This window comes from Leptopilina heterotoma, unplaced genomic scaffold (assembly GCF_015476425.1).
Source record: "Leptopilina heterotoma isolate Lh14 unplaced genomic scaffold, ASM1547642v1 Lhet_66, whole genome shotgun sequence".
Taxonomy (NCBI): domain Eukaryota; kingdom Metazoa; phylum Arthropoda; class Insecta; order Hymenoptera; family Figitidae; genus Leptopilina; species Leptopilina heterotoma.
Window position 1 is genome coordinate 780,316 of NW_025111153.1, and position 24,604 is coordinate 804,919.

Genomic DNA, 24,604 nt, shown 5'->3' on the forward strand with positions numbered 1-24,604 from the left:
CTTCACAAATGTAACATATTGGAAAACAATATATAAAAGCTTTCTTTCGCTTAATCGAGAGTGATTCTCGTAAAATCCAACATTGAAACACACAAATATTCCTTAGAAAATATGACACTGAATTTTCTCTTGATTGACATTTTTATGTTTAAAAAAATACCTTTTTATCCAAATTTCTGTCAGAATTTCTAATTTATCGGAAATTTTAATACAAAATTTTTATCAAGTTCTATAACTCAATATTTCGTCTGTAAACAAAAACATTTTTAGTTTCTCGATTTGAAGAACAAATGTAAAGACTTAAATATTAATTAATTTTGTTTATATTTTAAATTTTTATTTAAATATTCTGACTTTTTATTTCACAAAATTTTTTTTAATTTTCCGTAAAATATTAATAGTAGATATTCAATATTGTTGATGTCCTTCACCAATTTTTGATAAATAGGTGACTTCAAATAGACGTAAAAATACTTTTAAGGAAGAATCCGACAAACAATCCGAACAAAAGTTAGTCCAATGTCATAATTTCGGATTTTAAAAGAAAAGGTCACATTAAATTTTAAATTCCTTTCGGTAGAAGCGTAAGGTATTTAATTTTCTACATTTTGAATAACTTAAAGTTATATTTGAATAAAAATTACAATTTTGTCAATAAGAAACATTTATTAAATTTTAGGTTATGTTACTTAAATCATTTATTATTGACAAAAAAAGTATAATTTGTATTCAAATATAACTTTAAATTATTCAAAATATAAAAAATTAAATACCTTACGCTTCTACCGAAAGGAATTTAAAATTTAATGTGACCTTTTCTTTTAAAATACGAAATTATGACATTGGACTAACTTTTGTTCGGATTGTTTGTCGGATTCTTCATTAAAATGAAAGGATAAATTTCCGCAAAATTTAGAATATATTTTTTTCAAATCGACAAAATTTCAAAGGTTCCTTTTGAATATTATAGACAAAATATAAAAATACAAAACTTAAGAAATAAAAATTTTTCTATACTGAAATTCCGATCAAATAGAAATTCCGCCAACTATTTTTTAATTTAACTGAATTAAAAAGTAATTTATCTTCTCCGTCTTGAAATAATTTATATATTAGTGATTGACGTACATTATTTAAAAAAAACTCAACAAACATTTATTTACAATAATGAAAAAAAAGAAAAATATTACGTATAATCCTTCAAACTTCTTCTAAATCAAGTCTCGTGAACATCTAATTATAATGAACAGTGTGTTTTATTAATAATACAAGAAAATGTGACCGATTTTTGAATCGATTTTAAAAGGCTCTAAAGAGCAAATCAACTGATCGAAACATGAAAATAATTTTTGCTCACCATGCACGGAAAGTATGTCATTTTGTGCAATTAAAGTTTCTCGTACACTTAAATGATATTCTTTTCGCCGTACAGATAATGACAAAAAGTACAATGTGCACCAGCGGAGAGCGGACACAAAAAGCACCCTCGATACACAGAGTAATATTGTACGTCCGACTTGAAGTAAAAAAGTTCGTTCGAACAATAAACGCAGTCTTGATGCTTTACAAGAAATCGGCAAAATTAATATATATTATATATAATTTGCCAAATTTTCACAATAGTGCAAAAATTGATTGACGAGCGCAAACAGATGAAATTTATACAACTTTCCAAAATATAAAGGCCGCTAAACGTCTCTTTGATGTGCAGTATCTCTGATCGATTGATTTTTTTTTCCATTTTTTTTTTTTTTGGTTTCTTAACAGAATTGAGATACGAAAATTTGTTTTTCTTTAAATTTATTAAGAAAAAGGCGCTCAGTGACTGTAAGTTTGGCTTGTGCTCACTGAATAAAGGCGAGATTCAAGTTTTGAGCAAGAACTCGTAAGATGCTCCGATCAGAGGCTAATATCACCATATTCCAGGCTCCATTTTTCATAAGCGGCTAAACTGGCTGGTGAAACCGACCTGCGGATTCTTTTCAAACTATCTAAAAAATCTTTAATTGTAATATTTCGCACGAGATTCAAGTCCACCTCTTTCACTTGTTCTGGATTTAATTCTGCAATAAATACAACGTTTTTATTAGAGACAAAAAAGATAATTCAGGTAGAATACAATATTAATCGATATTTTTTATATATTTATTTTACTCGCAATCAGCGACCCCGAAAATCCCCCAAGTAACGAATTTGAGATGAATTTGGTCAATTTTTAAAAAACTTGTCCGCCATATTGGATCCGCCATTTTGAATTTTGAAAAATTAACATCAGATTTGTAATTAGCGACCCCAAAAACCTCCTAGCAACAATTTTCAGCCAAATCCAATGAATTTTTCAAAAACGTGTCCCGACATATTGGATCCCCTATTTTGAAATTTTGAAAACTGACATTGGATGTAATGAATTGTCATTTTTAATCCAATCCAGGTCGATAAGGACTCAAAAGTTTCGTAATGAAATAGACTATCAATAAAAAATTTAAAACCTACACATTTTTTACTTTTTGTTGTGGAAAAAATTAGCAGAAATTACTCAAGTGTCTAAAAATCATAAAAATTTCCATGAAATTTGATCTTTTATCGACTGTAACTCCCTTAATTTTTTATGGTGTACAAAAAATAAATTATCTCTCAATATCTCTAAATGTCAAATTCTAACTTTTCATAAATCTAATTTCCCTTTCTTTTCCCCTACCAATTAAACAACACTTTTAAAAATATAAAAAAATAAAAAATAAATAAATAAATAAATTTAAAAAAATAAAATAAAATAAAAAAAATATATAAATAATAATATAGGTAATATAAAGTAAGTATCACATAGACAGTGAAAATTTGCTGAAACTAATGAATTTCAGGATCCCCTGTCAATCTTCCAGGGATGTTGCACCTTTTTATATAAACAAAATGACTTGAATTTAATTAAAACTTCTCCGATCTTTTTTGCGTGTTCCCAAATAAATCAAATGTATAATTCTTTTCGTACAGATATGGACTTATTTGTAGCATCTCAAGCTAAATTTTTGAATCTGTAAAAAAGTATGTTGTCAGTCTACGAGAGCACAATTGATCACGTCACTATTAGCTTAGGTATATATATTCTTTTTATTTCATTTTATTTCCTTTTCTTAATAGTTTAGTTTATTACATTATTTTACTAAATCTTACATAAATTTTTGTTTTTTATTCTTATAATTCTTTTTTGTAACACATTTATGGTTCTTCTTAGGACTGCGGGGATGTATTTTGATAAATAAATATCTCGGTCAAATTTCAACCGATTTTGATGAATTAAGCACCAATTGTTTCAGAAAATTATAATTATGCTATCTAAAATGGTTTGTGATGCGAATACACCTTATTGCTTTTTATGACTATGCAAATCTTGTCCTGGAGTAAAATCTGTGATTGAAAATGTACGCAAAATTTCCGAGACTAATATTATCGAAGAAATTACTTACAATAAATGGATATCAACAGATCGTACATCGCTTGAAACTGTCAGTGTCTCTGCTGAGAAATATTTGGAAGAACTTTCTGAACATTTAATTGATCTTCTTAAACATGATTTCATTGCCAAAAGTCAAAGCAAATCTCATAAGGAAAGCAAACAAAATCTTAAAGAAGGTGAGTTTATAATATTGTTCGATTTTGTTCAGAATCATCAGACCGTTATTCAAAACGCAGTTCAAAGTGAATATTGGAACAAGAAACAAATTAAAATTCTTCCCGCTGTAATTTATTACAAAAAAATAGCAAAAGCGAATGCGAAAGTTATACAATCATTTCTGAAGATTTGAAAAGTAACACAAACGAAGTTAACCTGTTCCTGGAAAAATGGGTGTCTACTGAAAATATGACTTAAAATTCCAGGACATTTTCAGGACATTCCAGGACAGATTTCTTATATTTCCAGGACATTTATATGTGTAACAGGGTTGCCACAAGTCAGGGAAGTCAAGGAATTCAGGGAATAGTCAGGTATTTTTACTAAAAGTACTGGAAGAAATTTAATTTTTAGAATTTATAGGAAAATTCTGAATTTTGGTGTCTTTTTTGTTTGCCTTAAAAACTATGAAATTGCCAAGAATTCTAATACAAACCCTTCAATTTTTTCTATTTTTAACAATAATTTCTTTTTAAATAACTTTTAAATAAACTTCGCATAGATTCAATTATGTTCAAAAATTGTTTTAAATTCTCGTCCAAATTTCAATTATCTTTATAAATAATAAAATTCTTCTCTAAAATTCAATTATTATTAAAAAATTTAATAAAATTCTTGTAAAAATTTCAATTATTTTAAAAAATTTCCTCATTTCAATTATATTTTAAATCTACTATTTTAATAAAATTTTCCAAAAGAATTCTATTATTTAAATAAAATTTTAATAAAAATTTAACAGGAATTCTATTACTTACCAATTTCTTTTATAAATTTCTTCGCATCAATTCAATTATTTGAAACTTTTCAATGAAGTTTATTGAAAGAATTCAAATATATAAAGAAAATTGAAAAAAAATAGTCTGAGAAATTCAATTATTTCGAAAAATTGAAATAAAATTCTTTTAATAATTCTATTATTTAAAAAAATGTTGACAAAATTCTTTCCAAGATTTAGTTCATTAAATTGCAATTTTAATAAAATTTTCCTATACAATTCAATTGATTTTAATACATTTCTTCTTAAGAATTCAATTATTTTCACAAATAATACATTTTTTTGTGGAAATTCAATTATTTAAAAAAATTTGAATAAAATTCTTCGCTAGAAATCAATTATTTTCTTTCTTGAGAATTCAATTATTTTTAAAAATTTTGATAAAATACTTTATAAATTTGAAAAATTATAAAAAAATGGGTCATAGAATATAATTATTTTCGTAAAATACAACATTTTTCTACAAATACAAATATTGTCAAAAATGTTTGTAAAACTCTTCGAAACAATTCAACTATTTTCGTAAAAAATAAAATTCTTCTAAGCAATTCAATTATTTAAAAAATTTTAATAAAATTCTTCCCAAGAATTGAATTTTTTTCAAAAATAAACATTTTCACAGGAATTTAATTATTTAAAATTTTTTTTTTAATTCTTTGTCAGATTTCAATTCTTTTCAATTTTTTAATAAAATTTAATTATTTTTAAAAAGTTTTTAAAAATTCTGAAAAATTCAATTATTTAAAAAAATTTGAATAAAATTCTTCACAAGAAATTAATTATTTTCATAAATAATAATATTTTTCTCTGGAATTCAATTATTTTTACAAATAAAATTCTTCACAGGAATTCAATATTGTTTAACAAGATTTTTAATAAAATTCGTTGCAAGAATTCAATTATTTTTATAAATAACAAAACTTATTGCAGAATTTCAATTATTTTTATAAAATTTTAAATAAAATTATAGAAAATTGCATTTATTCTTATAATTTTTTTTTTTAAATTCGCCGAAAGAATTCAATTGTTATTAAAAATTTTAATAAAATTCTTCATAAAAATTCAATTTTAAAAAACATGCAATTACTGAAAAAATTATTTATTTTTGTATTTAAATAATTGAATTCTCGGAAAACTTTCTAATAAAGATTGATTAAAAAATGAATTTCAGTTAAAATTTTAAATTATAATTGAATATTAAAAACATTATATGTAGTGTGAATTTTTAGAAAATTCCCTGAATTTGAGAATCATAATTCCTATTAGAAAAATAATAATGATTAAATATTTATTTAAAAAAGAAGTTATTAATGTTCTTCAGGGTCAGGGAAAAAGTGAAAATTTTGTCTGGAAATCAGGGAAAAGTCAGGGAAAAACAAAATTAAAATTTTGTGACAACCGTGTGTAATATTATTTCATATTACGATTAACATAATTTAAATTAACCTACTTGAACAAAAATATTTATTTTATTATAAAAAGAGTTAAAAATCAATACTGTAGATATGTACAAGTTTCTTTAATCAAATGACAAATTGAAATTATTTTATTAAGGATCAAAAAAATTATTTTTTTAAATTTGAGTAAAATTTTTAAATTATTGAATATTGAAAAGCTATCCATTAATGAATCCGATGCGATGGCCTATAAGTTGATCAAATGCGCCTAGATCTACATCGAAATTGGTATTTGTCATTCTTGACATAAATATACGGTATTTGCATTTTAAGAATAATTGTGTTTAAATTGAGTTCATCATCCGAGAATAATCATTTTGAAATAATTTGTTATAAAAATTTATATTAGAAAGTGTAACGAAGTAAATCGTCACTTACTCTCCCGAATCTGCAGTAAAAGCTGTTCAGTGAAGATAAGGATTTTTTTAAAATTGAAAAGCATTTTTGTAATAAAGAACAAAGTTTAAAGAAAAATGATCACTACATACCTCTTATGGGTCCAAGGGCTGCATCCTTAGCCAATCCAGTCAAATCACTTCCTGAATATCCTTCCGTTAAAACCGCCATACGATTCAGTTCTTCATGAGAAAGTGGATCGTTGTGCTTTCCCAAAAGTCTCTGTAAAAGGATAACCCTAGTTTTCAAGTCTGGCAGCATTACATAAACACGTTTTGTGAATCTTCTCAAAGCCGCCTCATCTAGTTCCTGCGGTCTATTGGTCGCGGCCATAACAAGGACTCTCTCCTCTGGATTGCAAGGAAGACCATCAAACTCCACAAGAAATTCCGTCTTTAACCGTCTATAAACAAAGAGATTTTTTCGCAAATAAATAAAAGTTTATTAATTATATTTTTAAACATTATTAATCATTCTTAAACTTTTTATTTACTTTTCAATGTATTTGAATAAATTTTAATAGTTAATCCAATTTAATAGTTATTTTTCGAGAAATTTATGGATAAATAGAAGATAAATAGAATATTACATAGGAAAGTTTTAAACCGAAGAATTTAATTAGAATCTTATAGATATCATCAATGTACCTGGAAGCTTCGTGTTCATTATCTCTGCGTTCACTCAATAGAGAATCAACCTCGTCGATAAAAATGACAGATGGCTGCAGTTCTCTCGCTATCGCGAACAAAGCTCGCACCAATTTTTCGCCTTCTCCGACGTATTTCGAAGTAAGACTTGCTGCCGATATAGAAAAAAATGTGGCATTGCATTGAGTCGCAACTGCTCGTGCCAAAAGTGTTTTTCCGTTTCCTGGGGGTCCAAACAGCAAGAGTCCTCGAGATGGAGTTCGCAGGCCTGTAAATAATTCGGGTCGCAGTGAAGGTAAGATAACCATCTCCTGAAGAGCTTGCTTCGCTGTCTGTGAAATCAGAAAAAATAAAGTTTCACTAACATTTATGGAAAATTTTTAAATATTACTCTATCTTTACGTTTTTAATCCTTGTTTTTTAATATCTACAAATAGGATTAATTTTTAAAATATTATCTATATTTTCTACTTGACCTAAAATTATTTAAAATTGAAACTGCTAGATCAAAACCTTAAAGTTAGTTAAACCAGAAGTAACTATCAAGTTTTTCTATACCGCGATCCTACTTCTGATTAACATTCAAGATTTAAAAAAAATACAGGGAAAGAATATTCTCTTGTCCGAAACCTAAAAATCATTTCGTAATGATTGTACAATTATTTTCAGGCATCACAGTACACCTTTTTTCCTCAAAAAAGATGAAAAGGGGAATTTTTTTCCTCAAAAAGGGGATAAAAATTTACTTGTTTATACAACTTGCATATATATAATTTCCTTGATTTTTCCTTGATTTCAAGACAAAATTTTGACTTTTTCCCTAAAGAATATTCTGCAATTCAGTCTAAAAATTATTAGATACTCAAAAAAATGTTCTATTACATTTATTTACAAATTTCTTTAACTGTAAAATTATTCAAAAACAACAATAACTGCTTTTTAAAAAAAAAATATTTAATCATTATTATTTTTCCATAGGAATTAAGATTTTCAAAACATTCAAATTCAAATTTTTTTGAAATTCAACAATTTATGAGAATATTATTATAAAACTCGGAGTGATCACTTTCTTCGTGTTTTAAAATCATTAAAGATAACCGAGTGATAAGATAATTATTTTTTTCTATAAAAAATATTTTTACTGTAACTTCTTCAAAATTATACTCATCATTTCAAATCAATCAATATTTTCTAAATTTTTTAACTAAACTTTTTCTTTAAATCAATTATTTACAATAATTTTTTTTTAAATTCTGAGAATTTTCAAATGTATTTGTTTACAAATCAATTTTACGAAATTTTATCAATTATTCAGAAATTCTTCAATTAAATATATATTTGAAAATAAAAACTTGGAATAATTTCAATTAAACTTTTTGAAAAACAATAATTCTACAGAATTGTTAGTTAAAAATATGAAAAATTCAGATTTTCAAAGATTTCAATTTGAAACTTTTTCAAAATTCAATTATTTCTAAAAATTCACGTTACAATGCTTTTAATATTCAATTATAATCGAAAATTTTAACTGAAATCCATTTTTAAGTTAATTTTTATTAGAAAATTCTACTAGAATTCAATTATTTAAATAAAAAAATAAAGGATTTATATTGAATAATTAAATGTTTCTTAATATTGAATTCTCATAAAAAATTTTGTCAACAAATTTTTAATAAATTAAATTCTTTTGACGAATTTTAATAAAATTTTTAAAAAAAATTACATTTTTCGTGGCATTTGATTAAAATTATACTAAAAATAATTGAAATTCTGCGATGAGTTTGATTATTTATGAAAATAATGGAATTATTGCGAAGAAATTTATAAAAAATTTGTAAATAATAGAATTCTTGTGAAATTTTTGTTTTTATTTATGAAAATAATTAAACGTTTGCATAGAATTTTATTAAAATTTTTCTTAAATAATTGAATTCTTGTGGAAAATTTTATTAAAATCGTAGATATTGAATATCATTGAATTTAGGAAAATTTTTGCAAATAATTGAAATTTTGCCAAGAATTTTATTAAAATTTTTGAAAATAATTCGATTTCTGCGAAGAATTTTATTATTTTTTAAAATAATTGAATTTTTGCAACTATATGAAACTTCTCCAAAATTCAAATTTTTGTTTTTGTGTTTTTAACTAAAACTAGCAACAAATCGCGCGCGGCTAATGTCTTACTACCTTTTTTAAATAAAATTATCAATTTTAAATATAATAAAATTTGAAAATTTTCTAATTTAAATTTTTGTTGAAAATACTAAAAAAAGTTCAATTTTGTAGAATTTAAAAATAATTGCAAAAATTCTTTTTTAAAAAAAATAAAATTCTCCTTATTAAATTCAACTATGTTCAAATCTTGAAAAAAATTTTCATAAAAATCCCAATTATCTTTATAAATAACAAAATTCTTCTTCAAAGTTCAATTATTTTCAGAAATTTTTCTAATTTTAATGATTTTCAATATCTACGATTTTAATAAAATATTTCCCAGAACGAATTCAATTATTTAAAAAAAAATTTTAATTTTAAATTTTAGAAAATGACTATTTTGAATGAATGAATTAAAATAAAAATTTAAGAGGAATTCTATTATTTACAAATTTTTTATAAATTTCTTCGGAATTATTCAATTATTTTCATGAAGAATAACATTTTTTTAACCAGGAATTCAATTATTTTCATAAATAATAATAAATAATAATATCAAAATTCAATTATTTTTAATATCTCCTATTTCAATAAAAATTCACAAAAGAATTCAATTATTTAAAAAGAAATATAATATTAATAAAATTCATCGCAAAAATTAAAGTATTTTTCATAAATAATAAAGTTCTTCTCAGGTATTCAATTATTTTTAATACAATTATTAAAAAATTCGATTGTATTTAATAAATTAAAGAAATTTTTCAAAAAAATTCAATTATTTTCCAAAAATTTTAAATAAAATTCAAGAATTAAATGCTTAATTTCAATTATTAAAAAAGAGGATTATTATAAAAACTTGAAAGAAATTATTCATATAGAATTCAATTACTTTGAAAACTTGGAATTAAAATGATTAAAGAAAGTCCATTATTTTAAAGAAACTCAAAGAAATTCTTCAAACGAATTTAATTAAGATTATGTAAAATTTTAATAAAATTCTTCCTAAATTCAATTATTCTCATAAACAATAAAATTCTTCGAAGAAATTCAATTAGTATCAAATTTTTTGATAAAATTCTTTGCAAGAATTCAATGATTTGCAATTTTTTTCTCAATAATTTACTTGTTTTCATAAACAATAAAATTCTTCGAAGAAATTCAATTATTATCAAATTTTTTGATAAAATTCTTTGCAAGAATTCAAAATTTATAAAACATTTGCAAATGATTGATCATTTGCAAATGTTTTATAAATTTTTTCGCAATAATTCAATTATTTCACAAAAAAATTAATAAAAGTTTTTCATAAGAATTCAATTATTTTTGAAAATTTTAATAAAATTCGTTGCAAAAATAAAATTTTTCGAAACAATTCAATTATTTTAAAAAACTTTGAAAAAATTTCAATTATTTTCAAAAATTTTCCTCAATTCAATGATTTTTATAATATCTACTGAAATTTTTCAAAAGAATTTAATTATAAAAAATTTTATTGAAATTCTGCGCAAACATTTAATTATATTTATAAAATAATTAAAATTTCACACGGAATTCAATTATTTTCATAAATAATAAAATTTTTTTAGGAATTCAATTATTATTTTCATAAAAAATAATTTAAAATTCTAGAAAAGAATAATTTAATTAAAATGATGAAAATAATGTTGATGAAATTACAGTAACAATATTCTTATAATGTAAAATAATGATTTTATCTCTCGGTCATCTTTAACAACACTTTTATAAGTTGTTTAATTTAAAAAAGGTTTGAATTTTGAATTTTTGAATGTCTTAATTCCTGTGGAAAATCCTGTTCCAAAGATAAGATTAAAATATAAATTGTGCAAATATTTTTCTTCTTTTTCTAAAACAAAATAATAATTTTCTTAAAAAAATTGTTATTGAAAAAGAAAATAATGGAAAATAAATAAATTTTCTATTTCTTGATCACAGTTGTTTAATAATTTTCTAATTTTTTTAGAAGTAAAGAACAAAAACTATTTCAATTTGACAAAACGTAATATTTAACAAAATTTTAGTCTTTTAATGAAAAGAAGTAAAAAAAATTCTGATGATTTCTATTTTCTATCTAAAGTTGACAAAAAACAAAAGTATAAACAAAAGACAACTTCAGAAAAAGTGAATGAAAGAATGAAAGAACATTCAAATTAATATAGTTAATTAATTAATTAATTAATTAATTAATTCCTCGATAAATTTATTATTTTTAATAATTAATTATAAATATATATATTAAAAAATTTAACTAATTTTAGAATTATTTAAATTTTGAAAATTTTTGCAAAAATGTAAGATCTTTAGAATTTCTAATGAAATTCATTCAAAATTGAAATTTTATAAAATTTTGAAGTTAAAATCTTTTCAAGTTCATCTATTTATGAAAATTGTAAACGAAACTATTTTAAAGTTGAATTAATTTTGAAATGTATAAATAAAATTTTATTTATTATTCATTAAATAATTTCTAAGTTATAATTTTATGATAGTTCTTCAAGAATTAAGTTATGAAATTATTGTCAAAAATGGAAAAAATTGAAGGTTTTATATTAGAATTTTTGTTTTTTCTAGAAAAAACTATTAATAATAATATTTGAATTATTTGAATGTTAATTAATTATTTTTCTAGAGGTTTGCATTGTGTTGAATGAACCACCTTATAATTTATAAAATTCTTTATACGACATCTATATTATTTAAATTATTAACATAAAAAACATATTTATATTATGTTGTGGTGTTAATAATCTAAATCAGATATAAAACGCACTGAATTCTATAACTTTGAGTCTAAATTTTATGCGATTACACTTTGAAAAAAATTTCAAAAAAAGAAAAACTTGTTTATTTTTGATTGGAAAAAGGTGAAAAAGGGGATACAATTGATATAAGGGGACAAAAGGGGAAAAGGGGACCAACTGTGGTGCCTGAATTATTTTAAATTTCTCTTTTTCATTAACCTCTTGTCCAACGATATCATCCCATTGCACGGCAGTTCCACCTTCCAAAATTTCATCCAATATAACATTGGCGAGTTTGGGATCGACTCCCTTTAAATTTGGAAGCTTTCTCGTTGGAGTTCCTCGATTGCTGCTGGTTGCACCGGGAGTTCCCGGTCTTCTAATTGGCGAGCCATTGCCAGGAACAGACAATTGCCTCTTAACAGCGGGAGGTGTTGATGATGGTTTTATAGGAACATTTCTGTGACAAGGTAAAGAAGGCGTCGATCTTCCCATACTTCGCGGTAAAGTTTGACTCTTACTCATTACAGCACCAGAAATTCGTTTTCCAGGAATCGTCAATTTTCTCCCTGACGCTGGAAAGAGAAAGACAATTATACATCAATGTCACTTGGTTGCTTTTTCACTCATTCTTTTCTTTTGCAATCCCTTAAAAAAATTCAACTATTTTTAAGCTATAATCTAAATTCCTTTCACAAATTTAACATTTTCTTACGGAAGCAGTGTTTTCAAATTTGTTCATTATCATTGTCAGCGTTTACAACAAATTTTTTAAGGTGCTTCGTAAAAAACTTTGCAGCTTGAACACGAAACAGCAACTTGCATGAAAATTTTTTGCTAAATAAAAATGATTATAAGTCAGAATTCCATTAAATGTAATCGATAAAGAATTTGGATCTATCGAAATTCTGAAACAAAAATTCTAATAAACTATTTATTTACACTCGTTAGTTTTATTTAACAAAAAATTCTGAACAGATCTATTATATGCAAAGTTTTGTCAATTAGTAATTCAGTAAAATAAACATTTAGGCATGTCTAAATTGAAATTCGCCCGAAGAAATAATAATCATAGGATGATTCTAATTCACCATTAGTAATTCTATTTACTTTTCTTGTATCTATCTCTTTATTAATACACAAATATTATTCGCAGCGAACAAAAATTTAAAAAAAAAAACAGCGATCATGCATATGTAAGAAGAAAATGCGGTGCATTGTGAGAAAACGAAAGAGGAAAAAATTAAAAGATAATAGATAAATAAACGAGAATAAAAATACCTTCGGCCATGCGAGAATGAGAATTTTTCGGAGATCGAGGCCTCTGTGGTGGCTTTGGTATTTGTGTATTATTATATTGTCCAGTGTTTAATGTTAGTGACTGTGTGTGAATGTGATTTGTATTTTTTGTTTGTTTTAATTTATTGTGATTTAATTGTAAATTGCGTCTTTTCCTCAAATGATTTCCAGGACGTTCCTCAGAAACGTCTTCACTCTCATGGTCTGATCCTTGATTCTGGCTGGCAATCTCCATCTTTTTCAGCTCGCAAACACTCACTACAAAATAAAAAGAAAAAAAAGAGAAAAACATTCCCCGCCATGCTGCGCAACACGACTACAACAACAACAACAACGCAATTAACGTACGTTAATGACATTTAATTTATTTACTAAACAAGAATTAAAGGTAGTTCACATCTATAAAAAACACCATGGTAAATTAAAAGAATTAAATTAATAAGCTGATTCGAAAACAAAATAACAAAAAAAGTAAATAATATTAACTAAATGAGAAAAGAAACATAAATGTACAATGTATGGGGGAAAAATGGTGAAGGGTTCCCATTTGAAAATAAAATTATTTCAGAATTTTGTAAATAGTTAAATAAATATTGTAGTCCCTACATTTGAACATAATGTGGCTCTAAATTTTCACATCTTTTACATTTTGTGTTAATATAAACTATCTAAAGATAATGTGAATTTTATTATTGGGTTTTCAAAAGATTTTAATGTAAAAATTTTTAAAGTAATTTTTTAGTGTAAAATCGAATTAGTAGGTATAATTTTGAAAATTAATTTATGAAGTTTTTTTTAAACCAAATCTGTAAGTAACAAAACTTTGCAACCTAATGACGCATTGATATAAATATTTTATTATTAAACATTTGACATTTATGTCTAAATTTAAAAATATGTATGTTTCACGTAAGCACACGTGTTATTGAAATATTGAACCGGTAGAAGAATGAGTACAAGAGGCCGAAGGTTGTATTTGTCTCACAAATAAACTTATCCAAGTGCTTCTCACCGTTTGAAATAAAACTTGGTATATGTATACTTCAATGGTTATCTTTTTAACTCATAAATTCTAACAGAAAACATATCGAGTCAAATGATGGTTAAATAATTTTATGTAAAAAATTTTTAAAAAACACTAAACATTTTTTTCGTCTTTTTATTCCGAGTTCAGAAAGAAATTATTATTATTATATCATGATATACATTATTTACACTGCCCTGCATGGGTTTAGTAAATAAAACGCGACGTTAGTGTAGGTGCAGGTGAGAAAACTCGCAGCAGAAATATGACATCTCTCAAACCATTAGTTTTCTGTAACGGTTACATTGTGCTCCGAACCTGACTTTTTGCAGACGAAAATCCCGTCATTTTTACGAATTGTCATTTATGCGAACTGACAATTCCAGGCCTCGGATCGACTTTAACGAGAAAAAAAAGTCGCTTTAGTCGATTAAAATTTAATTTAGTGTTGTCACAAATATTTTATTTTCTAATTCCCTGATTCTTCTCACTGATTTCTAAATTCAATTAATCAAAACTTGTATATAATTTTGCTAAATAAAATATTTAAATACTTCTTATTTCTTTTTTTACCAGGAAATAAAATTTAAAAAATTTCAATTATTTCTGAAATTTAATAATTTCTAAAAATTAAAACTATAACCCTTACAAGAATTCAATTATTTTCTACAATTTTTAACTAAACTTCATCTCTAAATCAATTATCTATATTACTTTTTAATATTTTTCCGAAAGTTCTTCAAGAATTCAATTATTTAAATACAAAAATTCAATTTTTATAATAATTGAAACCGTTCATTTTTCTTTTTAAAGATATTAAGGTAGAATATATTGAAAAAATTTTAATAAATAAATTCGTAAAATTAATTTTTTTTAAATATTTCTAAATAATTTTTGAAAGACGCAATAGTTTTACAATTACATAACAATTAAAAAATTTTTTTTAAAAATTGAAATTTGGTAAAATCTTTTTAAAAAATAATTTAAATTTAGTAAAATCTTTGAAAAATAGGTAATTAAAATTTGCAATGAATTTTAATTAAATTCCTTAAAATAATTAAATTTTGCAAAGAGTTTTATTAAAATTATAGATGAATTAAAATTTTAATAAAACTCCAGAAAAAATTTAATTTTGCAAAGAGTTTTATTAAAATTCATGAAAATAATTGAATTTTTCAATAAATTTTTTTAAAAATTCCTGAAAATTGAATTTGGACAAAAATTTTATTTAAATTTCTGAAAATAATTGAATTTTGCAAAGAGTTTTATTAAAATTATAGATGAATTAGAATTTTAATAAAATTCCAGAAAAAAAATTGAATTTTGCAATAAATTTTTTTAGCAATTCCCAAAAAACTGGAATTTAGACATAAATTTTATTAAAATTCATGATAATAATTGAATTTTACAACTAGTTTTAATAAAATTCCCTAAAAAAATTAAATTTTGCAAAAAAATTTATTAAGTACATAAAGAATTGAGTTTTTAAAAAATATTAAATAAATAATCAAATTTTTGATGAATTTTAATTATAAATAATTTCTCAAAAATTCTAAAATAGTAAATTTAAAAAAATTTTAAATTACTTTGTCAGAGAATTACTTTTTTCAAAACTATTTTAATATTTTCATTATTTATCGAATTTACACTTGAAGATTATTCATTAAAATTTAAAAAAATTAATTTATTTCCAAAATTTTCAATAAAAATTGTGTAATAGTTAATTTTTAAAAATTATAATAAAATACTTGAAAAGAAGGATTTATTTTCAATTAATTTTACTAAATTTCAATTATTCAAAATCTTTTTAATTTTATGTTTCAAAAATTTAATTAGAAAAAATTTTCAAAAATAATTTTTGAAAGATTTATCTACAGCTATTTTTTATACTGCGCGTAAAAATCGAAAAAAGTTTCAGTTTATACTAAAAATATGGTATTTTGTCGCAAAATTTGGAAGAAAAGACGAAAAAGTCGCAATTTTTTAATATAAGTCGATAAAAGTCGCATTACTTGAAAATAGTCGAAAAAAGTCGAAAAAATCATAATATCCGAGGCCTGCAATTCGCAAAAATGAATTTTTGCAAAATTTTGCAAAAATTTAAATTAAATAAAATTTTTTTATTTAATTTTTTTTTATTTTTATTAAATAAAATTTAATTTTACAAAAATGCAATTCGAAAAAATAACAATTCGAAAAAATGTGTCAGTTCGCATAAATGACAATTCGGAAGTGCCTAAAGTAATCTGATAATTTTTGTTTTAAGATTTTTTATGTTTAACCTTTTTTAAAAAAAGATACCTAGATTTTAAAATAACTCTTAATTACACATATTGTTGATATAGTCTTTATAAATTTCGTTTTTACAATTTTATTATCATTTGAAATAATAAAAAACATGTAAATAATTTTATTTAAAAATTTATGAGTCTGAAGTAAAAGTTGGTTTAAAAATGTGCTTTAGAAATGACAGACAGAAAACAGATATAATCAAGCAAAAAAATATAAATTATAAGTAATAAGCAAAAAGGTTATTCGGAATATTTTCGCCGCTTGAAGAAAATGTCATTTAAATATCAAACTGATTCTTTAGAATGACAGATTTAATGTGATCAATTACAGTCACCTTATTAAAAATTCAATTGTTCAATGGATATTCTAAAATAACTTTCCGACTCTATTATATGTAAATCTTTTCGTTTTCGAGGTCAAATAATAATATTCATGAAAGTGCGAGAATCGTGAACATTGGAAATGAAGTTTTATTAATTTCAAGTGAAATGATTTTTGGCTTATATACATGCTCAGCACAAAAAACATTACGATCGGCTATTTCAAAAACAAACATTTAACAACAGAATTTGCAATTAATGTTCAAAAATCTGAAATCTTTTTTGTTTAAAAAAAATTATTTTTATCAATAGAGTACTTTGTTAAAAATCAAAACACCCAAAAAAAAGTAATTTCATATTGAGAGAAAAAATCCTTTCAATTTATCCTCCAAAATAAAAGTATTCCACTTTTATGTAGAATATTTTTATTCCATGATGGTTAATGATAAAAAAAAAATTTTTTTATTCCATGATGGTTTATAAAAAAAAATTTTTAAGGTTCTGATGTCGAAAACATTGAATTAAGTATTTGAAGAATTTGAAATTTCTTTTTCAATTAGTAAATGAAAATTACTTTTTTTAGGGTGTATGACATAAATAACAGTACAAAAATAATTGAAAATAATTTTTAAAATGTTTTCATATTTACAAACTTTTAATTCAAAACCCTGAATAAATATGTAAAATTGTTTTTAAATTTTGCTTTCTTTACATTATAATAAAAAATTATTTAGTAGAAAACTAAAATACAATTAATTTTAACATCAATTTTGAAAAAAACAAAAATCAAAAGCTTGAAACAAAAAAATGTTTTCAATATAATTTTTTTTTTTAAAGAATAAAATAATTTAAAATAAAAAAAATTAAGTTTGGTTAAATACCTAACTAATTTTTGAAATTAATATTTACATTCTCTTTCTGATTTCAGATAATTGCAGAGCGAAATTTCATGTACTTTTCTACGATTTCCAAAAAAGGCCTCAACGAATTGTTTCGAAACATTATGTGAAGGAGAGAAAATGGAACTTTAAAGAATCGATAAGGAATTTAGGTTTCGGTAATTAAAAGTCAATGGTTTGGAAATCGAAGAAAACTTGTTTTTCAATAAGGAATATAAGCAATTTACCTAGAAAATCGAGTCTGTCCTTGGCCATTGCCAAATTGGTTCGCATTTTTTCATGAAGTCTCTGTGCACGTTCCCAAACTTCCCCTCGGCCACCGTAACATTCGACAGCAATTCCCTTTTCCAATTCTCCAATTCCTTTCTTATAAAGTTCAATGGCCATTTCCTTGTGACCTGCAAAAAATACAGAAAAAAATAAAATTTAATTGTTTTCCTTTTTTATATACCTAACAATCGAATTATTCGAATTAGAGAAAGAAAATTAGTGAAGTAGTTTTCCTTGACTGATATTTATTGACAATCGTAGGTGAATTCTCGGAAAGTAATAAATATTGATTTTTCTATATCGGTGCATCTTCGTTAAATCATCACTTTTACTTCCCCAACTTGATAAGTTTAAAAATTATTTTCTAATCTACTTAAAACTTCGTACAGATATTCTTCAATAATTTGTTGAACATAAAAAATTAGCTTTGAAATTCAATATGTTTTACTTTATTTTTATTTTTTGAAAATTTTTATTAATAAATTTAGTTGAAATCGTTAAACGTTTTTTTGTAAAAAATAACAAAATGACTTCAATTTTTTATAATAATTGAAACTGTCCATTTTTTTTAAAGATATTAAAGTAGAATATTATCAAAAATATTAATAAAGAAATTCTTAAAATTAATTTTTTTTAAATATTTTAAAATAATTTTTGAAAGACAATTTATGTATATAGGTACAATTAAATACAATTAAATACATGTCAAAAAATATTGAAATTTGTTAAAATCTTTAAAAAAATAATTGTTTGGTGAAATCTTTGAAAAATAATTGAAACTTGATAAAACCTTTAAAAAATAATTGAAATTTGATAAAATCTTTGAAAAATAATTAAGTTTTTAAAAAATATTTTTAAAAAAATCAAATTTTGGAAGAATTTTAATTATAAACGATTTCTCTGAAATTTTAATAAATCCAAAAAAAGTAAACTTTAAAAAATTTTAATATAATTTGTTCGAAGGTAATTGAACCTTAAAAAATTGTGATAAAACAATTCTAAGAATTAGTTTTTTATAAATATTGTAATGTAATTTTTTTAAAATAATTGAATTTATAAAAAAAAAGTTTTGTATAATTTAAAAAAAAAATTTTAATAATTTTTTTGAAGAATTTTAATTAAAAATTTTGATTATTTTCTCCAAAATGTTAAAAATAATTCTAAAAAATTTTAATGTTATTATTTTTTGTTATGTATTTGCATTTTTGGAAATATGTATTCGAAAATATTGAAAATAATTATTGAATTTTAAAAATTAGAATGAAAAAATTCTGAGAATTACTTTTTTCAAAAATATTTTAATATAATTTTTAGAAATTAATTTTCATTAATTTTCATATTTATTAAATTTACACTTGAAGATTTTTTATTTAAATTTTTCAGAATTAAATTATTTTCAAAATTTTGCAAATTGAAATTCTTCAAAAGTTGATTTTTTTTTAAATTTATAATAAAATACTTAAAAAAATCAATTATTTTCAATTAAATTTTACAAAATTTCAATTATTCTGAAGCTTTTCAATTGTATATTTCAAAAATTTAATTAGAAAAATTATTTAAAAATAATTTAATTTGTGAGATTTGTCTATTATACTTTTCACACTAATAAAAACCGAAGTAAGTTGCAGTTCATACTATAAATGTGGTAATTTGTCGAAAAATTTGTAAGAAAAAGTCGCAATTTTTTAATATAAGTCGATAAAAGTCGCATTATTTGAAAATAGTCGAAAAAAGTCGAAAAAGTCATAATATCCAAGGCCTGCGAAAGTTTTAATGAAAAATCTTCAAACAAAAATTTGAAAATGAAAAATTTATCGAAAATTATCTTTAAACAATTAATTTATTACTGAAAAACATTATCGTCAAATTGAACAACTCAAAAGAATATTATTATAAAACATAAAGATGAGCGACTGACAAAATAATTATTTTATTATTATAAGAATATTGTTACTGTAATTTTTTCAAAATTATTAGTATCATTTCAATTCAATTAACATTTTCTTGAATTTTTAACTAAAATTCTACTTTAAATCAATAACATCAATTATTATTATTCAATTAAACTTTTTCGAAAAAATTAATTCTACAGAATTGTTAGTTAAAAGTACGAAAAATAATAATTTAATTCTACGAGAAATCAATTATTTAAATACAAAAATAAATAATATTGAATGTTTCTTAGAATTTCATTTTTAGGAAGAATTGTATTAACAACTTTTAAAAATATTTCAGTTTTTTTAAGGAACTTAATTAAACTTTTAATGAAATTTATTATATTAAAAAATTTTATAACAATTTTTGAAAATAATTGAAAACTTTTTGAAGAATTTTATTAAATTTTTTTAAAATAATTGAATTCTTGAGAAGAATTTAAATAATAATTTTTTAAAACAATTAATTTCATGATAAGAATTTTATTAAAATTTTTGAAAATAATTGACTTCTTGAAAAGAATTTTTAAAAAAATTTTAAAATAATTTAATTTCTGTAAAGTATTTTATTACTTTTCAAAAGAATTGAATTCTTGTAATATATTTTGATATTTATCAAAATAATTGAATTTTGAAAGAGAATGTTATTAAAATTCCTTAGAATAATTGATTTTATGGGAAGAATTTATGCGATTTTGTTGTTTATCAAGCTAATTGAATTCTTTTGCAAAATTACTTAAAAATTTTTGAAAATAATTGATTTTCTGCGACGAAATAAATGTTATTTATGAAAATATTTGAATTATTGCAACGAATTTTATTGTTTTATTGAATAATTGAATGTTTCTTAAAATTGAATTCTTTCCTCAAGTTTTAATAACATTTTTAATAATAGTTGCATTTTTCAAAAAATTTATATAAAATTGTATTAAAAATATTTGAAATTCTGCGATGAAAATAATTGAATTCGTAAATGAAATTTTATTATTTATGAAAATAATTGAATCTTTTAGTAGTATTGTATAAAAAAATTTTTTCTATAATTGAATTTGTTGATTTATGAAAATAGTAAATATCGAAAATTATTGAATTGCAAAAAACTTTTGAAAGTAATTGAACTTTTGCAAAGATGTTTATAAATTTTTGAAAAAATAATTGAATATTTGGCGAAAAATTTTGCTATTTGTAAAGATAATTGAATTCTTGACGAGATATTCGTGAAAATTTTTTTAAATAATTGAATTTCTTCGAAGAATTTTATTACTTTTGAAAATAATTGAATTCTTGGAATGAATATTGTAATTTATAAAAATAATTGAATTTTGTAAAGAATTTTGTTATTTATCAAGATAATTTCATTAAATCTTTTGTAATAATTAAATAATATTAAAAAAAACAACCAACTTCTAAACATAATTGAGACTTGACTTCACCAAAATACTAATCTTACAAATTTTATAAATTTCGTGAAAAATTTCATCGATCATAAGTTTCAAGATTTGAAACTTTCAAAACAAAAGTTTCCAATTGAAAGTTTCAACGGCACTCTACTAAATTTGGTGTAAATTCATCATTAAAAGATAAAAGAAAAAAATAGGGGAAATTTTCAAAATAGTGTTCGTTTAGGGGCCAAAACTAAAAAAAGAGGACTTTAGGGAAATAGGGAACAGACTGTGAAACCTGAAAATAGTTTGCCCGGAAAACTATCTCCTTGAATAAAAGGCACCTTTTGAAAGACGCCACCTACAATTGTAAAAATTAACTAAAAATATTCAAAAAATTTTTTTTTCAATTCTCTTCTTGTAATATGTAATAACATCCAAAAGGATGCAATAACTATAATACATTTTTTACGACAAGAGTTTGAAAAAGTGTGTTTTTTACCAATTCTTTCTTTTATTCAATCTTTATGATTTTTTTATTTGTTTATTTATTTATATTTAAAAATGTTTTTTTTCCATTTCAACAAAAGAAAGAAAGAAAATATGATTTTTTCAATTTGAAGAAATCAATGAATAATTATCGACATATCGATAGAAAAAAAATTCAATGGTTTTCCACCAACACTATTTCATAATTAAATAATTATTTTACTTAAAAACAATATTTTATATTATATGTAAGTGACATGTAATTTTTTTTATCAAAATTGGTACGAATCTGAAAAATAGAAAATTACACAAAAGTTAATGAATTATAATTTTTAGGTAAAATGCTAAATTCCACGTTGATTTCTTTTAGTGTTTCAAAAAATTTATAGAAAACCTAAAATAATTGAAAATTAAATTTATTAAAAATTTTGATAAATAGATATTGATATAAGTAAGTCTTGAAATTTCTCGAATTTTTTTTTACTATTTTTTATGGTAATTTTTCCTCTTATCTTTTTCTTGGTGATACTAGGTATTTAATAAGTATTTTGAAAAAGAAACCCAAAGTTTTTTGTTTAAAAGCAATTTTTGTTTACGAAATTAATTTCAATTAATAATATTTTACATATAAATTGTAAAAGAAAATTTTTCTCATTTCGAATTTAAATGATTTATTTTTATCTACTAAAATGTTATTAATTGAAGGAGAATGAAAAAAAAATTACCTTCATTTTCCTCGTCAATTTTAAGAGCTTTGCTAATAAACTCAAAGGCCCGTCGATGATGATGTTTTTGTTTGGCGAGAAGAGGATCACCGGGTCCTGGACCCGTTCTCTTGACAATTTGTGACATCCCCTCGTCCTCTCTTGTTGAAACTTGAAGTAAATTTTCCGCCGTCTCACGATCAACGACAATTTCCAATTGACAGGTATTTTTCGTCACTTGTCTACGTCGAATAAGATACGACGTCGAGGCATATAAATATTTAAAAACAACAAATAACTGATAAATTAGGGAGCGAAGAATATTGAAAAGAAAAATTAACGGAAACGAAACAACATAGAGATTTCTTTTATGTATCGAGGGTGGATTTTGACTGCCTTCACCAAAACGATTACTATAACTTATCGTTGTTGTTGTTGTTCTGTCACTATTTTCAGCTTTTGTTACGCGCAATTTTTTCGGTGATCTACTACTTGATTTTCGTATCGAACGTCCCCCGCCATCACTGTAAGACATTTCCCGAAACAATTTGACACAACACCCAAACAACCCGAAGCAAGAAACCGCTCTGACATACCCGTGTCGTCGAGGCGAAAAATTTCAAAACACAAGTCTAAAATGATTCTCCCATGATTTTCATCATTGTAACGGTGAACCTAACCTCAAAAACAAACGGTTTGCATTGCACAACACTTATTATTGACACGATGTTTCTTTATTCAAAATAGATTGCAAAGACTAATTAAACAGTACCCTCTTTTTTTCTACATGTATTAGCACTACAACTTTGTTCACTTGTGAACGTGTCTATTAACTTTATACGCAGAAGCACTGCGACTTCTTGTTGGATATTCTCACATACATTTCCCATTGGGAATCGCGCGCTCATTCTTAGGAAAAAAGTATTTTATTTCCATTCTAAATAAACTCGCACTTTACGAACACTAACGTTAATTAATTTACAAAACTCGAAAATATAATGTTTTTAATTTCGACAGTTAGAAAACACATTCGACAATATTTTACTATAGCCAAACAAAAGTGCGGCGCTGTTTACACTTTACAATTATTGTCGAGAAGGTGAGAAAGCCTTACAAAAGATTAGATTAGGGATGTTTTTTATTTACTCAAAAAAAAAATTACTCGGAACAAAGATCATCGGAGAATTTATTCTTTTCGGCTCGGAGTAAATTTGGTAAATAATACAAGTTTAAAATATTAATAAACTTTTGTACATACCTAAAAACACAAGTTCATTGGTCACATAAATTTTAAAATTTGTATATTGAATTCTCACTTTAAGTAAATAAATAAAATTAACAATTGATATACAAAATAAAATTATTGTTGTTTTTGATTTGAATTGCCTTCAAAAGAATTTTAAATATCAGTAGGAATTTAAATTTTAAATGCTACGAATTTTATGACCCAATAGAAATTAAATTGAAGTTGAGTGGGGGAAAGTACATAAAGGTCAACGCACAACTGCTTTGTGAAAGTCGTTCGCGAACGCAAAGCATGAGTTGGAAAATGACAGAGACATATATTTATGTCCTTTTCTATTTCATATTCATTCATGAATGTGAGAGAGATGGAGATATATATTGGATATATTTGCACTCATGGCCGCACAGTGTGTTATTTTTGCATTTTCGCGTTCAAAAGCTAATTTCTCTTGAAGGAATTGACCGAAAACCGAAATGAATGAACCTTGGACGAAAATAAAGCTAAATAAATATAGAATAGAGGAAAATTATAGAGAATCCTTGATCTAATTTTTTGAGCTCCTGGGAGTTGAGTGAAGTTAGCATTTTTTATGAAAAGTGACAAATTAGAGTATAAAAAACTGTAAATCATGATAAAACTTAATAAAACAACTTTTTTGTAATCATTCAGGATCACTGAATACAAAAATAAAGTTGGTGTTTCGAAATTCAAAATGGCGGATGAAATTTTCAAAATTTAAAAAAACTTCTAATTTATCCAAATTGTGGTATTTTAATGTTTTCGATGTCGCTGAATCAAAATATGATGGTAAACTTAAAAAATTCAAAATGGCGGACCCAATATGGCGGACAAAATTTTTTGAAAATGCTTCGGTTTCAATAAGACTT

The 24,604-nt window shown here is 23.3% G+C and overlaps 1 protein-coding gene and 1 long non-coding RNA gene across 4 annotated transcripts; one reads left to right on the forward strand and one right to left on the reverse strand.

Moving 5' to 3' along the window:
- Positions 1 to 1,140: 1,140 nt before the first annotated feature.
- LOC122510100 (spastin) lies at positions 1,141 to 23,858 on the reverse strand. Of its 3 annotated transcripts, XM_043624514.1 has the most exons (8): positions 23,730 to 23,858; positions 22,493 to 22,713; positions 17,920 to 18,090; positions 13,140 to 13,415; positions 12,078 to 12,433; positions 6,946 to 7,277; positions 6,391 to 6,701; positions 1,141 to 2,063 (listed from the first exon to the last, which is right to left on the reverse strand). In XM_043624514.1, exons 2-8 carry the CDS (start codon positions 22,617 to 22,619, stop codon positions 1,900 to 1,902), a joined length of 1,737 nt encoding a protein of 578 aa, XP_043480449.1. In that variant the 5' UTR covers positions 22,620 to 22,713; positions 23,730 to 23,858; the 3' UTR covers positions 1,141 to 1,899. The 3 variants fall into 3 exon arrangements, with proteins under 3 accessions (XP_043480449.1, XP_043480447.1, XP_043480448.1); XM_043624512.1 differs by lacking the exon at positions 23,730 to 23,858 and having other exon boundaries at positions 22,493 to 23,665; XM_043624513.1 differs by lacking the exons at positions 13,140 to 13,415; positions 23,730 to 23,858 and having other exon boundaries at positions 22,493 to 23,667.
- On the forward strand, positions 7,104 to 17,913 carry LOC122510101. The gene is made up of 3 exons (XR_006302417.1): positions 7,104 to 7,240; positions 13,329 to 13,501; positions 17,722 to 17,913. It is a non-coding gene; the product is annotated as an uncharacterized LOC122510101 (long non-coding RNA).
- Positions 23,859 to 24,604: the final 746 nt, after the last annotated feature.

Bases quoted from the DNA above. Each gene is read 5' to 3' on its own strand.
- LOC122510100 (XM_043624512.1), bottom strand. From the start codon at position 23,006: ATGTCTTACAGTGATGGCGGGGGACGTTCGATACGAAAATCAAGTAGT. The intron at 7,278-12,077 runs GTTAATGAAAAA...CTGATTTCACAG, and splicing joins ATGATATCGTTGGACAAGAG to ACAGCGAAGCAAGCTCTTCA. The intron at 6,702-6,945 runs GTACATTGATGA...CTTTGTTTATAG, and splicing joins AATGAACACGAAGCTTCCAG to ACGGTTAAAGACGGAATTTC.